Source organism: Hemitrygon akajei, chromosome 7 (assembly GCF_048418815.1).
Source record: "Hemitrygon akajei chromosome 7, sHemAka1.3, whole genome shotgun sequence".
NCBI lineage: Eukaryota > Metazoa > Chordata > Chondrichthyes > Myliobatiformes > Dasyatidae > Hemitrygon > Hemitrygon akajei.
The window spans coordinates 76,890,560-76,903,728 of record NC_133130.1 but is presented as its reverse complement, the minus strand read 5'-3'; the positions used below and the strand labels follow the sequence as shown (position 1 = coordinate 76,903,728).

Here is a 13,169-nt window from a genome sequence, read left to right as displayed (position 1 = left end):
GCTGTAAGTTGCTGTTGAATGTTACAGTGGGAAATCTATGGTATCCAACAACTGTGATATCACCAAGCAAACCTAGCTTCCAATCACTTTGAAGAATCGTCATGGGCAGTAAGGCAGAAAATCAAAATCATAATTATTAATGACTTTTTAAACATTTTTGTGAGGATTGTGACTATGACTGCAAACTGAAACTGAAATATAGTCATATAGCACTACAGCAAATAAACAGGTCCTTTGGTGAATTTAGTCCAAACCAAACCGTTACTCTGTCTTGTTCCATCAACTCACGCCTGGACCACAGCCTTCCATACCCCGCCCATCCATGTACCTATCCAAACTTCTCTTATGTGTTGTAGTCAAACCCACATCCACCACTTCTAGTGGCAGCTTATTCCACACTTGGACCACCTTAAGAATGAAAAATTACCCCTCAGGTTCCCTGTAAATATTTCACTTTTGATTCTTAACCTATGATCCCTGGATCTAGTCTCAACCAATCTCAGTGGAAAAAAACCTGCTTGCATTTACCCTATCTGTAACACGTGTAACAAATCTCTCCTCAGTCTCCTATGCTTCAGGGGAAAAGGTCCTACCTTATGCAATCTTTCCCGGTAACTCAGGTCCTCAAGTCCCAGCAATATCCTTGTAAATATGTGCTTGTACCTTTACCTGACATTGGGTTGTATCTTTCAAGCACAAAATGTACAATCTTATATTTATTATGTCTCAATTAATGTGTCCTTTATACTTTCTTAAATATACTGTAGGTGTAGGTTAACAATCTCAGTCCTCTGTGCATCTTTTCTAATCAATTATTAAATATAGGTAATACAGACTTTGCTTACACTTACCTATTTTGGGTTTTATCCTCAGATTTTAGTTAATTCAATCAATGTATCCTACTTTTTATTTCAGATGTTCTTAATTACACAATATCAATATCACATTCACAGAACGTAGAGCAGTCTAGTACAGGAATGGGCCTTTGGCTTTGGATGTTTGTGCCAACCATAATGTCATTCTAAACTGATATCATTCCTTCTTGTTCTACTTTGTCTGATCTTGGGGATCAAAGACAACTTATTGCCAATCCAGTTTTGTGGGTTTTCAGGTGGTTGATAAAGTCAATTTGAGAGGCATTGTAGGGAGGGTAGTTGGGGGATGCAGCAAGTGACTGATGGGACAGGTGGATGGGCGATTTATGCAGTAGTTTACCTTTCCCACTGACTCCTCAACACCATCCCAGATTCTCCTTCTCCACCTTGAGCTGTCATTGGTAGATAATTTGTGGGAGTTTTTCATTTAGAGCATTTGATTTGGGAGTTTAGTGTCAGCATGTGAACATCATTCCCTACTAAGCCAACTGAGTAGAACTGTGGCAGTAATTTGGATGTTTTAGTCTGGGGGAAGGTGTTGGCATTAGTCTCCTAGTTCTTCCAGTGGATTTATAGGATTTTGAAGAGACAGCATTAGTCAAAGGAAAGTTGAGTTTATTGTCATATACGCAAGTACATGTATGCACAAGTCCAATAAAAAGCTTATTTCCAGTGGCATTATAGGCACTTGGTATGATATAAGCATCATTTACAAAAAACATAAATATATACAACTTTTTACAAGTAGAAATATTCATAACAAAAAAAGTAGTCCATGTTATTGCAAGATGACCAAAGTGTTCACAATGTTGCTAAACAGTAGTTATGGAGGTTTGGCCAGTTGGTTCAAGAATCAGCTGGTCGAAGGGAAGTAGCTGTTTTTGAATCTGGTGGTGTGGGATATCAAGCTTCTGTAACTGTTGTTCAATGGTAGCCGCAAAAAAAAAGTGTTATTTAGCTTATTCTTTGAGGTACTTATGTGAATTGTACAGGTCTCAGAAGCAGATAGAAAGGCAGTGATTACTGCTATTGTGTACACCATAGGTTTTGTGCAAAGTCTGAGATACTGATCTCAAGTATCCTTATCCTTATTCAAATGACGGCAATGATGACTTTGTCTGGCTTTGCAGAGAAGTCGTCTATTTCCCATTGTCAGAGCATAGTGTGATTCAGTCAGGCAGGTTGGTAGAAGATGCTTAATCTGTGGCAGTTAAATATAAGACCCATTATTTCATATGCTTCAGTGAATGGATCATTTTGAGCTTGGACTCTTTGTCTTAAAAAAGTAAGTCTTTGCTGGCAACAAGTGAGGTACCAGATGATGGAGGTCATCAACTTTGGTCACTTTTTACAAGAATTGCAATTTCACTTTCTCCATGCCATTCACTTCTTAGCAAAGATGTTTGTCTAATTGCTCCCCTAATGATAATGCATTTCCAAATCAGTAGGTGTCTTCAGAGTTCTCCAGTGTTTACAAAGATGGAGCGGAGTAGCAGAACTGCAAAGACCTGCTCACGGGACACCACAGAGGACAAAATACTTCTACCATCATCATATATCAGTGGGAGTGCTTTGCTTCTTCCTCAGATGTCTATTTCTCTGGGAAGAGTCCACATGGCAGGCCACTGGGGTAAGTTCTTCCATATGCTGTGATCTTAAAATTCAAAGTAATGATGTACTGGACAATGATTTTAGGTTAACTGTTTAATAACATGTACACCTATGCTTCATATTCACGCAGTTTCTTTGCTATTGCTAAACCTCATTTCAAATTTCCTCAGAAAGTTTGTAAGTCGTTTGGATTTTGAGATTTTCTGTTTGGATGAGGAGAGGGAGCCTCAATTAGAAGAGGAAATCAATAGAGAAGGAGTACCTAGTATTTGTTAAGAAAAGCATATGCAATTCCATTCTTAATACAGGGTGCTTTGATGGAAAAGATTAAGCTGCTGATCACATTGGAGAGCCTGAGCTGTATGACTCTCATTTCCTACCGTGCAGATGGCAGTGAATGCTTAGTGGTTTCATTGAATGAATGAATGATGACTGAAAGATCACAAGTTTCTGTGGTGAAGACACATCCACAGTTAAATCTCAATGCGCTCGGAAAGGGTGGGGCCAAGGAAGAATAATGTCTGTCATCTTTGAAGCAGGACAGGCACAGGGCAATGGACTTTTGGAATCATTCTGTTTTCTGTGAGTTTGTTATGATAATTGTACGTTGTTTCAGTTGCAGATCAGCTTACAGGCAGATGAACACAGAAGAGTTAAGCATAACAATTTGCCCTTTTGGAGTGGATACGTAGATCTTCAAGGAGATACAGTTAGAGGTGGGGGTTGGGTTGGTGAGGCCATTAATGGATTGCAAGTGAGGATGGAACTTTACAGTAGTGTTGCTGGATGGAGAATCAGTGCAAACCTACAAGTACAGAATGGGATCCCCATGAGTTCTTTAAACTGATTTCGTCATTTAGTTGCATCTCTCGTACCGGTTTAGTATTCTGAGTTGCCTGTGCGAATATCAGGGCAATTTCCCTATAATATAAATATTCTATTACATTCTTTACTGTTTTGAGGCCATCCTCATGAATCTATTCAATGTTCCTGTTGTAAGATCAACTTGACAACAAGGTAATCTCTGTGGAGAAATCTACAGGTGGAATGCATCATGTTGGCAAAGCATTCAATGTTGTATCAGTCATCACCTTTTTAAATGTAGAATAATCTATGCTGATTACAAAGGACTATAAAGGAAACATCTACAATTAAAAATGATTCTATGGGGAGATGAAGGGACTTCTGAAATGTCACGAAAAGCAGGGCAGCTGGTGATGCGTGACTATTGAATTATAAAGATCAAGGATGAATTTGGCCTTTTGCTTGTGTTTCATTTCAAAAAGTAGACAGATTTTGGTAAATTTAACTCAGCTGGAGTGTGACATGTAAATTGGCATCAGTGGTGATCATGAGCCTTATAAGAGAGAAATTGTTGCAGCTTGATGCATTCAATCCTGGTGATGTAGATTTTGGGAAGGAAGAGGCTGAGTGAAGAACGTAGTAACCTGCCTTAATGACTATTGTCAAGTAGCACTTATATCCACTATGATAAAGTGCTTTGAGAAGTTGGGTGATGAAACATTAACTCCTGCCTGAGAAGCAACTTGAATCTGCTCCAATTTGCCTACTTTCACAGCAAGTCTACAGCAGATGCCATTTCATTGCTTCTTTATTCAATCTGGAACATCTGGACATTGAACAAACATATATCAGGATGCTCTTCATTGACTACAGCTTGGCATTCAACACTATCATCCCCTCAAGCTGATCAATTACCTTTAAGACTTAGGCCTCAATACTTCCTTGTGCAACTGACCCTCAATTTCTTCACTTTCAGACCCCAGTCAGTTGTATTGACAACAACATCTCCTCTACAATCTCCATCAGCTCAGGGACACTAGAAAGCTGTATGTTTGTTCTCATTCTCAATTCACTGTATATAAATGACTGTGAGACTAAGCACAGCTTCAATGCCATGTTTAAGTTTGCTGATGACATGACTGTCATTGACCAAATCAAAGGTGGTGACAAATCAGCATAGAGGAGGAAGATTGAAAATCTGGCTGAGTGGTGCCATAACAATAAACTCTCACTCAATGTCATCAAGACCAAGGAGCTGATTATTGACTTCAGGAGGAGGAAATTGGAGGTCCGTGAGCCAGTTGTCATCAGACGATCAGAGATGGAGAGGGTCAACAACTTTAAATTCCCCAATGTTGTCATATCAGGGGATCTGTCCGGGGTCTTGCACGTACGTGTCATTACGAAGAAAGCACAGCAGAGCCTCTACTTTCTCACTGCCTCTACTGTCTCACAGAGGTTTGTGAAGATTCGGTATGTCAGCTAAAACTTTGATAACCTTCTATAGATTTGCTATTGAGAGTACTCTATATTGACTGGTTGCATCATGGCCTGGTATGGAAAAACCAATGCCCTTGAGTGGAAAAGCCTACAAGAAGTAGTGGATACAGCCCAGTTCATCATGAGTAAAGCCCTCCCCATTACTGAGCACATCTACATGGAGTGCAGTCACGGTAAAGCAGCATCCATTATTAAGGACCCCCACCATCCAGTTCATGCTGTCTTCTTGCTGCTGCCATTGGGAAGGTGGTACAGGAACCTCAGAACCCACACCTCCAGATTCAGGAACAGTTGTAACCTCACAATCATCAGACTGTTGAACCAGAGGGGATAATTTCACTTAGCTTCACTCAGCCTCATCACTGAACTGTTCCCACACCTGTGGATTCACTTTTAAGGACTCTACAACTCATTTTCTCAATGTTTTTCTCTCTTGTTTTGTATTTGCACAATTTGTCTTCTTTATCACATTAGTTGTTTGTCCATCTTGTATTTACTCTGAATGCCTGCAAGAAAATGAATCTCGGAGTTGTATATGGTGACATATGTACTTTGATAATAAACTTACTTTGAACTTTCAACATATTTTCCCCATGTAGGAAACATTTAAGGAATGTTGTTCAAAATTTTGTTGCCTTTAACACATATAATGGGGCATATCTTCTTGTCCAGCTACCACCTAGCACCAAATTTATGGTGGTGCGATTTAGAAGACAACTCGTGTGAGCAGCTCCAATGGAAATCTTCAAATATTCCTGTTTTAGACAGCTCAGCTGAAATCCACAGGTACAGACATGGACAATACAGTGAGCAACATCATTTTGAAGAGTTTAAATACTCTACTGTTACTCAAAGTTGGTGAATCTTGGACAGCAGTCTCCGGTCACAAGTGCTGTTCCCCTTTAAGACAGCGGAAGAGAGGATACCATGCTGGATTAGAAGTTCATTTGAGGACAAGAGAGTTCTGACTTCCACTACCATCTATTCAGCTGGCAAACGTAGTGTTTGGAAAATAAAATTGAAGACCTCAAAGCAAGATAGCTATACCAGAGAGAGATCAGGGAATGTTGTGTTTTTTAATTTCACCAAATCTTGGCTGTACCCAGCCATTCTGGACACAGCAATACAGCTTGCTGGCTTCACAATTAACTGCCACAATAGGAATGGTGAGTCTGTCAAAGGCAGAGGAGGAGGAGGTCCACGTGGTGCACAAATGTGGTGGTTCTGTCCCAGTCTTGCTCACCCAACCTGGAACATCTGGTGATCAAGTAATGTCCATTTTATCTGCTGCGGGAGTTTTCAGTCATCATTATGGTATCAGTCTACATCCCACCTTAGGCCCGTGTCAAACAGGCCCTCTGGATGAACTGTGCGACATAATCAGCAGGAATGAAGCAGTGCATCCTAATGTCTTCCCCATCATTTTGGAGAATTTTAACCAGGGCAGCTTGAAAAAGTCTCAATAATTATCACAAACATATCACTTGTGGAACCAGAGGAGCCAACACACTGAATCACTGTTATACTATGGCCAAGAATGCTTAATGTGCCATTCCACACCCACACTTTGGAAAGTGTGATCACCTGCTGTCCTTCTACTTCTTGAATATAGGCAGAGACTGAAGACTGCAGCACCATTGGTGAGGACCAAGAAGGTGTGGGCAAGGGAGACGGAGGAGTGCTGATAGGACTGCTTTGAGTCAGTGGACTGGACAGTATTCAGGGATTCATCTTCAAGTCTGAATGGATATGCAACAGTTGTTACAGACTTCATTTAAATCTGTGTGGATGAGTGTCTGCCTACGAGAATGTACCATGTATGCCTGAATCAAAAGCTGTCATGGAACCAGGAGATTCGTAGTTTGCTGGGGGCCAGATCTGTGACATTCAAGTCTGGTGATCCAGAACTATATGAGAAGGCCAGGTACAATTTACGGAGGGCTATCTCAAGAGCAAAAAGACAATTCCAATTGAAGTTAAAGGTAGAATTGGATGCACGTCAACTCTGGCTGATGGCAGGCCATTGTTTCCTATAAAGTGAAACCTAGCATCATGAATTGCTGTGACACTTCACTCCCAAATTACAGTAAATCAATGCCTTTTATGCACAAGAGGTTCAAACTACAGCTATATGGATATCTGCAGCAATCAATGAACCTGTGATCTCTGTCTCAGAGGCCAATGTCAGAAAGTCTTTCAAGAGGGTGAACTTTCGCAAGGTGTCAGGCCTCAATGGTATATCTGGTAGGGCTCTGTAAACCTCTGCCAGTCAATTGGCAGATGTGTTCAAAGACATTTTCTGTCTCTCATTGTTAAAGTTGAAGTTTCTACTTGCTTTGAAATGGCAACAATTATACCAGTGCTCAAGAAGAGCAGGGTGAGCTGCCTTAATGACTGTCATCCAGTAAAACTCACACCTACAGTGATGAAGTGCTTTGAAAAGTTGATTATGGTTGGATATAAACTCTTATCAAAGCAAGAACCTGGATTCACTGCAATTTACCTATCGCCACAATAGGTCTACAGCAGCTGCAATCTTGTTGGCTCTTTGTATGGCCTTGGATCACCTGGGCAATATTAATACTTATGTCAGGATATTGCTTATTGACTACAGCCCTGTGTTTAACACAATCAATCCTACAGTTCTGATTAAAAAGCTCCATAACATGGGCCTCTGCAGCTCCCTCTGCAACTGGAATCTTGACTTCCCTCAATGGAAGACCACAGCATGCAGTCTCCTCCACACTGATAGTCAACATTGGTGCACCTCAAGGATGTGTACTCAGCCCACTGCTCTACTTTCTCTACTCCTATGACTGTGTGTCTGGGCACATCTCAAATACCATCTATAAATTTGCTGACAACACAACTATTGTTGGCAGAATTTCAGATGGTGACGAGAAAGCATACAGGAGCAAGATCGATCAGCAAGTTGAGTGGTGTTGCAGCAACAACCTTGCACTCAATGACAGTAAGATCAAAGAATTGATTGTGGACATCTGAAAGATTTAGATGAAGGAACACATACTAGTCTTCATAGAGGGTGAGCAATTCCAAGTTCCTGGGTGCCAGCATCTCTGAGGCTCTATTCTGGGCCCAACATATCAATGTAGTTACAAAGAATGCAAAACAGTGTCTATATTTCATTAGAGAGTGTGAGGAGATTTGTATGTCACCAAAGACTCTCGCAAATTTCTATAGATGTACAATGGCGAGCGTTCTAACTGCTTTCATCACTCTCTGGTATGGAGGAGGCACTACGCTAGATTGAAATAAGCTGCGGAAAGTTGTAAACTCAGTCAACTCCATCGTGGGCATTAGCCTCCCAGCATCCAGAACAACTTTAAGGAATGATGCCTGAAAGTGATGACATCCATCATTAGGGACCCCTACCTCCTAGGACATGCCCTCTTCTCATTGCTGCCATCAGGAAGGAGGTACATGAGCCTGAAGGCACGAACTCAACCTTTCAGGGATAGCTTCTTCTCCTTTGCCATTAGATATATGAATGGACATTGAACCCATGAATGTGACTTTCTTTTTCCCTTTTTGCACAAGTTATTTAACTTCTTTATATATGTAGTTACTGTAATTTACAACTTTTTATTATTAAGTATTGCAATGTATTGCTCAATAACAATAAATGTTAGTGATATTAAACCTGATTCTGACCTTGGTATTTCGACATAAGTCTCAGTTTCCAGCAGTGGGAATGGCAGAAAAGTCACCAATGGCATTGTCCCCTTGCCAACTACAAGCCAGTTGCTACTGTGTATTGCTCTCCTTTGGACTTATGGTCTCTTGCCATGAGTCTGACTTTTACAAAATCCTTCCAACAATCCAAGCAGAAGACATCAGTCACACTTAGTTATCTTCTCAAAAGGTCAGTCAGATTAAGCAAGATGACTTTCCTGTACCAAATGCATCTTATCTGCCTCCGTTTAGTCACGCCTTTCTTTCCTTCAATTTCCTTCTAATAATTTTCTCTCTACCAAGGTTAAACTGATTGGCCTGTAATTGCAAGCTACCCCTTCCTTTTTAGAAATGATAGCACAATAACAGCTTCTTGGTAATATGTCTACAGCAAGGTTTTGAAAATGATGAGAGAACCCTCTGCTATATTTGAGTTGCCAGTATTATTATTTTCTTCAGCAAATGCAAGGACTCAAATTGTGCATGGCATATTTCTGCAAATAATAAATGGAATACTATATCAGGGAATCTTGGTAGTGTTGACTGAGCAGTGAATCTTGGCCAGGATACCATGACAACTCAGTGCACTTCTTCCAATTGCAATGTTACTGAGCAAGGCAGCCAGAGCTCTGATTAAATCTGAAAGGCAACTCTTCCTTTCATGCCACAGTGAAGTGTCAACCTAAATTAATGTAACAATTGTAATTGCAATTTACATTTACATTGCGTTCCTGTTACTGAAGAAAATTTTCACAATACAGTGTAACACTGTTAGATCGTGGTTATGACCAAAGGAAAAATGGAGTTGCTTAGCACTTCAGTGCAATGGTGTTTATTAGGTGCATCATAAATTGAACCTACAAAAATTAACGAAAACTGCCAATATTCATAAGAAGATATCTACAAGAGAACACGATAATAGCTCCATATTATTCTTGTCCAGTGTGAACTCCTAGCAGTCTCAGTCTCTCTCCCTCTCTCTCTCTTTCTCTCTCTCTCACACACACACACTCTCCCTCTCTCTCTGACTCTCTCTCTCTCTCTCTCTCTCTCTCTCTCTCTCTCTCTCTCTCACTCTCTCACACTGAGGGTGATGAATTGCTTTTATTTGGCACTAGGACATACCATCTTTAATTACCAACTAAGTTAACTTAAGACTACACATCAATTAGAATATGATGTACCCCACAATGTAGTGATAATCCTACTACAAAAATAAACAGAAGTATCTACATTAAATATAGTAATCAAACAACATATACACATTTACATATCCTCAGAACTAAAGAAATGGAATATTCTGCTGTGTATGGCGGGGAAGGCACCATAAAGCCAACCCGAGCACATCAGCTCAGTTTAGGCTCCATTTTGATAATATACCGGGGAAAGACATTGAATTGCACACACACAGACACACACAAAATGCTGGAGGAACTCAGCAGGTTAGGCAACATCTATGGAGGGAAATAAGCAGGTTGCATTTCAGGTTTGGCCCAAAATGTTGACTGTTTATACCCCTCCATAGATGCTGCCTGATCTGCTGCGTTCCACTAGCATTTCATATGAGTTGCTCAAGATTTCCAGCATCTGCAGTTCTCTTGCAACTATAACAATAAAAGGTCTTGAGATTACTTCACAATTTTGAAAGTCTCTAATTTAAAAAATGAGTAGATTAATGAAATTCAACTATCCAGAAATATTATCTGACTTGACCAATACTAATTTCCACAGAAGGTGAAATAATTTGCATTTATGAACATAGAACATTACAGAATAGTACAGGTTCTGCAGCTCATGATGTTGTGCTGATCTTTTAACTGTCTTCACCTCAAGAGAAGCCAGGGCCCTGGATTAACATTTCATTCAAAAGATGCCGCACTTGACAATTTAGGACTCGCTCAGAATTGCTTTGAGAGTGTCAGCCTGTCTTTAATGGGATTTGATCCCATAATCTACTGATTTAGTGGTGATAATAGGATTTAAAATTAAGATTTAACAATGTCTAACTGGTTTGATGATAACTTTGTTTCAAATTTCTTTCAGGGTATAAGATGCCGAAGCTCAACACAACTTTGGGAAATGATCTAAGTTCAAATTCTTTGGAACTAAAACAGAGGATAGATGGCAATAACACCAGTAAACTGGTAGGAAATATACAGTCACATAACAAGCTCTACGAGGAGAATAATCATTATTTTTAGGGATACTGATCAGTACCTGAAGAGCATTTAATTTAATCAAAGCTAAAATGTATACTTAAAATTTTTAAGCTTTATAACTTTGGGCAATAGCTTTGTTACAAATTGCAGGTAGCGGTTATGCGGATAAGGCTTATAATAGGTTGAAGAATCCAAACCCCACTTCATATAAAAATTTTCATGTTGTGGTACAGGCAACATTTATTACCTATGCTTAATTGCCCTTGAAGAATTGGTGACATGTCCTTTTATATTGAACTGTTGTAGACCTGCTGGCTAATATACCCTTCTGGTCCTAATGGGTAAAGTATTTCACATATAGACCCAGCAATGATGAAGATTGCCAATGTATTTCCAAGTCAGGATAGTGTGTGACTCAGAGAGTATTGTGGATTGGTATGTTTCCGTATGGATGATGACTTTTCCTTGGAGATAGAGGTTACAGGTTTGGGAGTGTTACTGGAGTGCCCCAAGTGGGCAAATGCAAAGCCTTGTCTTAAAGGTACACATTGTGATCACTGTATACCAGCAGTTGGAGCAATGCATGTTTAGGCACCATTTAAGTCAGCTGCTTTGACCTTTGAACTTCTTAAGTATTATTGGAGCTGCAGTTATCCAAGCAAGTGGAAAGTAGTCCCATTGGACTCCTGACTTGGGTTTTATGCTTGTTGGTAGATGATGTTGACCAGCTTTCTCCCCATACAGCAATACCACCATTCTGGTGCAACTTCACTGCATGCCCTCTTCAACAGTATATTCTTTCTTCGGTTATGAATCTAAAGCTTCATGCATTTTCCCAAGTACAATCTTACTCAAGACCTCACATAATTATAGCAAGATACCCTTCCTCCTGTACTTGAATCCTCTTGCTATGAGAACCAAAGTAACATTTGCTACCTTAACTGTTTGCTGCACCTGTATATTTACTTTCAGTGACACTGGACAAGGATATCCAAGTCTATTTATAAAGCAATGCTTCTCAAACTAACACCACTAAAATAATATGTTGCCTTTCTTGTTTTCCATTGAAAGTGGACAATATCACATTTAACCACATTGCACTGCATCTGCCATATTTTTACTGACTTGCTTAATGTCTCTCAGTCACTTTTGATGCTTCCGACTCACAATTCAGAATTTCACTTGGACTGATATCTTCAGCAACTTTGAATTATTACATTTGGGTCATTCATCTAAACCCTTGTAGTATATTATAAATATATACTGATCTACTGATCTCTGCAGTACACTAAACAGTACTTCCTGCCTCTGTGAGAAAGATTTATTTATTCCCAATGTTTGTTCCTTATTTGTCAACCAATATTCAATCCATGCTAATATATTCAACATCATGAGAAATATAAAATTACCTCATTTACTGTATGCCTTAAATTTACACACTATGATTTTACTTGGGGGCTGATTCCACATGCATGTGATATTTCCTTAGATACCCTTTTAACACAAAAGGTTGGTAAACTTTTGGAGACACTATTATCACCATTAATGTTGTAAAGCTAACTTCTCTGAGTACATAAACCTTTTAACATTAATAGATCAATTATTGATATGCAAAATATTTGTACTGTATCGATCTGGTCTGCAAGCTTCCTTGAACTAAGCAACTTAGTGATGTCTGTTTTGAAACAAGCCAAATTAAATAACTCATTGTCTTATACTGCACTTCTAGAGCAATAAAACATGATGCTGTGAGCCAACAAGTTTGTGGGTCCATACGAAGCTTGTTTGCAAATCTGCTCAATAGGCACTGCTTGTTTTAACTTCAAGCTGATTACTGCTTGTAATTTATATTTTAAGAACTGAAGTCTGGCTCCTATTTATGACTAGAAGCTAAACAGTGTTAATTGGAAGTTTATTTACAACTGTTTAATTTTGACAAGTGGCATCTATTGTGTTTAGAATGCAAGCTTGGCAAACAACCAGGAGGTCTATTGGTTCAGAAAGTGAATATCCATCACATCTCCCTCTTCTCTAACTCACTTTCTTCTGCGGATATCAGCATTGGGATCAAGATTCCTGCCAGGCTATCACTCCCCCAATCTTTCCAGTGGAATACCAGTGTTGGAAAGGCTCTCCTCATTCTAATGCTCAAAGAGCTCATTGAATACTCCCCAATGTTGGTATTTTTAAAATGATTTTCTGTTTAATATATTCAGTTCCTCAATCTCGTCTGCTCACGTTTCCCAAGCCTCAAACATGGTTTGGTTTTAATTTTCCATAAGCACCATGACAACAGCATATCAACGTTCATTTTATAAGTCCATATTAGTCCATCTTTAAAATCTTCTTCACAAACAGTTCTTGCTTTTTCCTTGATACAAGTTTGAATCACTATCTCTGTCGCTATTAGTTCATCAGGTCATATGGCAACATATTTCAATAAGCTGAAGTTAGTTAATTTTTTTTTCACAAGAATGTTCCCATTGCTTTCGATGCGGTGCATGACTTTACTCAGGTTTTCTGAAAA

General features: G+C 39.4%; 1 protein-coding gene across 1 annotated transcript in view; it reads left to right on the top strand.

The window, feature by feature from the left end:
- Positions 1-13,169, top strand: part of LOC140730591 (uncharacterized) — a 244,979-nt gene that overhangs the window by 166,536 nt on the left and 65,274 nt on the right. Inside the window, exons 9-10 of the mRNA XM_073051258.1 lie at positions 2,321-2,505; positions 10,527-10,627. Of these exons, the coding sequence (XP_072907359.1) occupies positions 2,321-2,505; positions 10,527-10,627 (286 nt within the window). The remainder of the gene's footprint in view (positions 1-2,320; positions 2,506-10,526; positions 10,628-13,169) is intronic.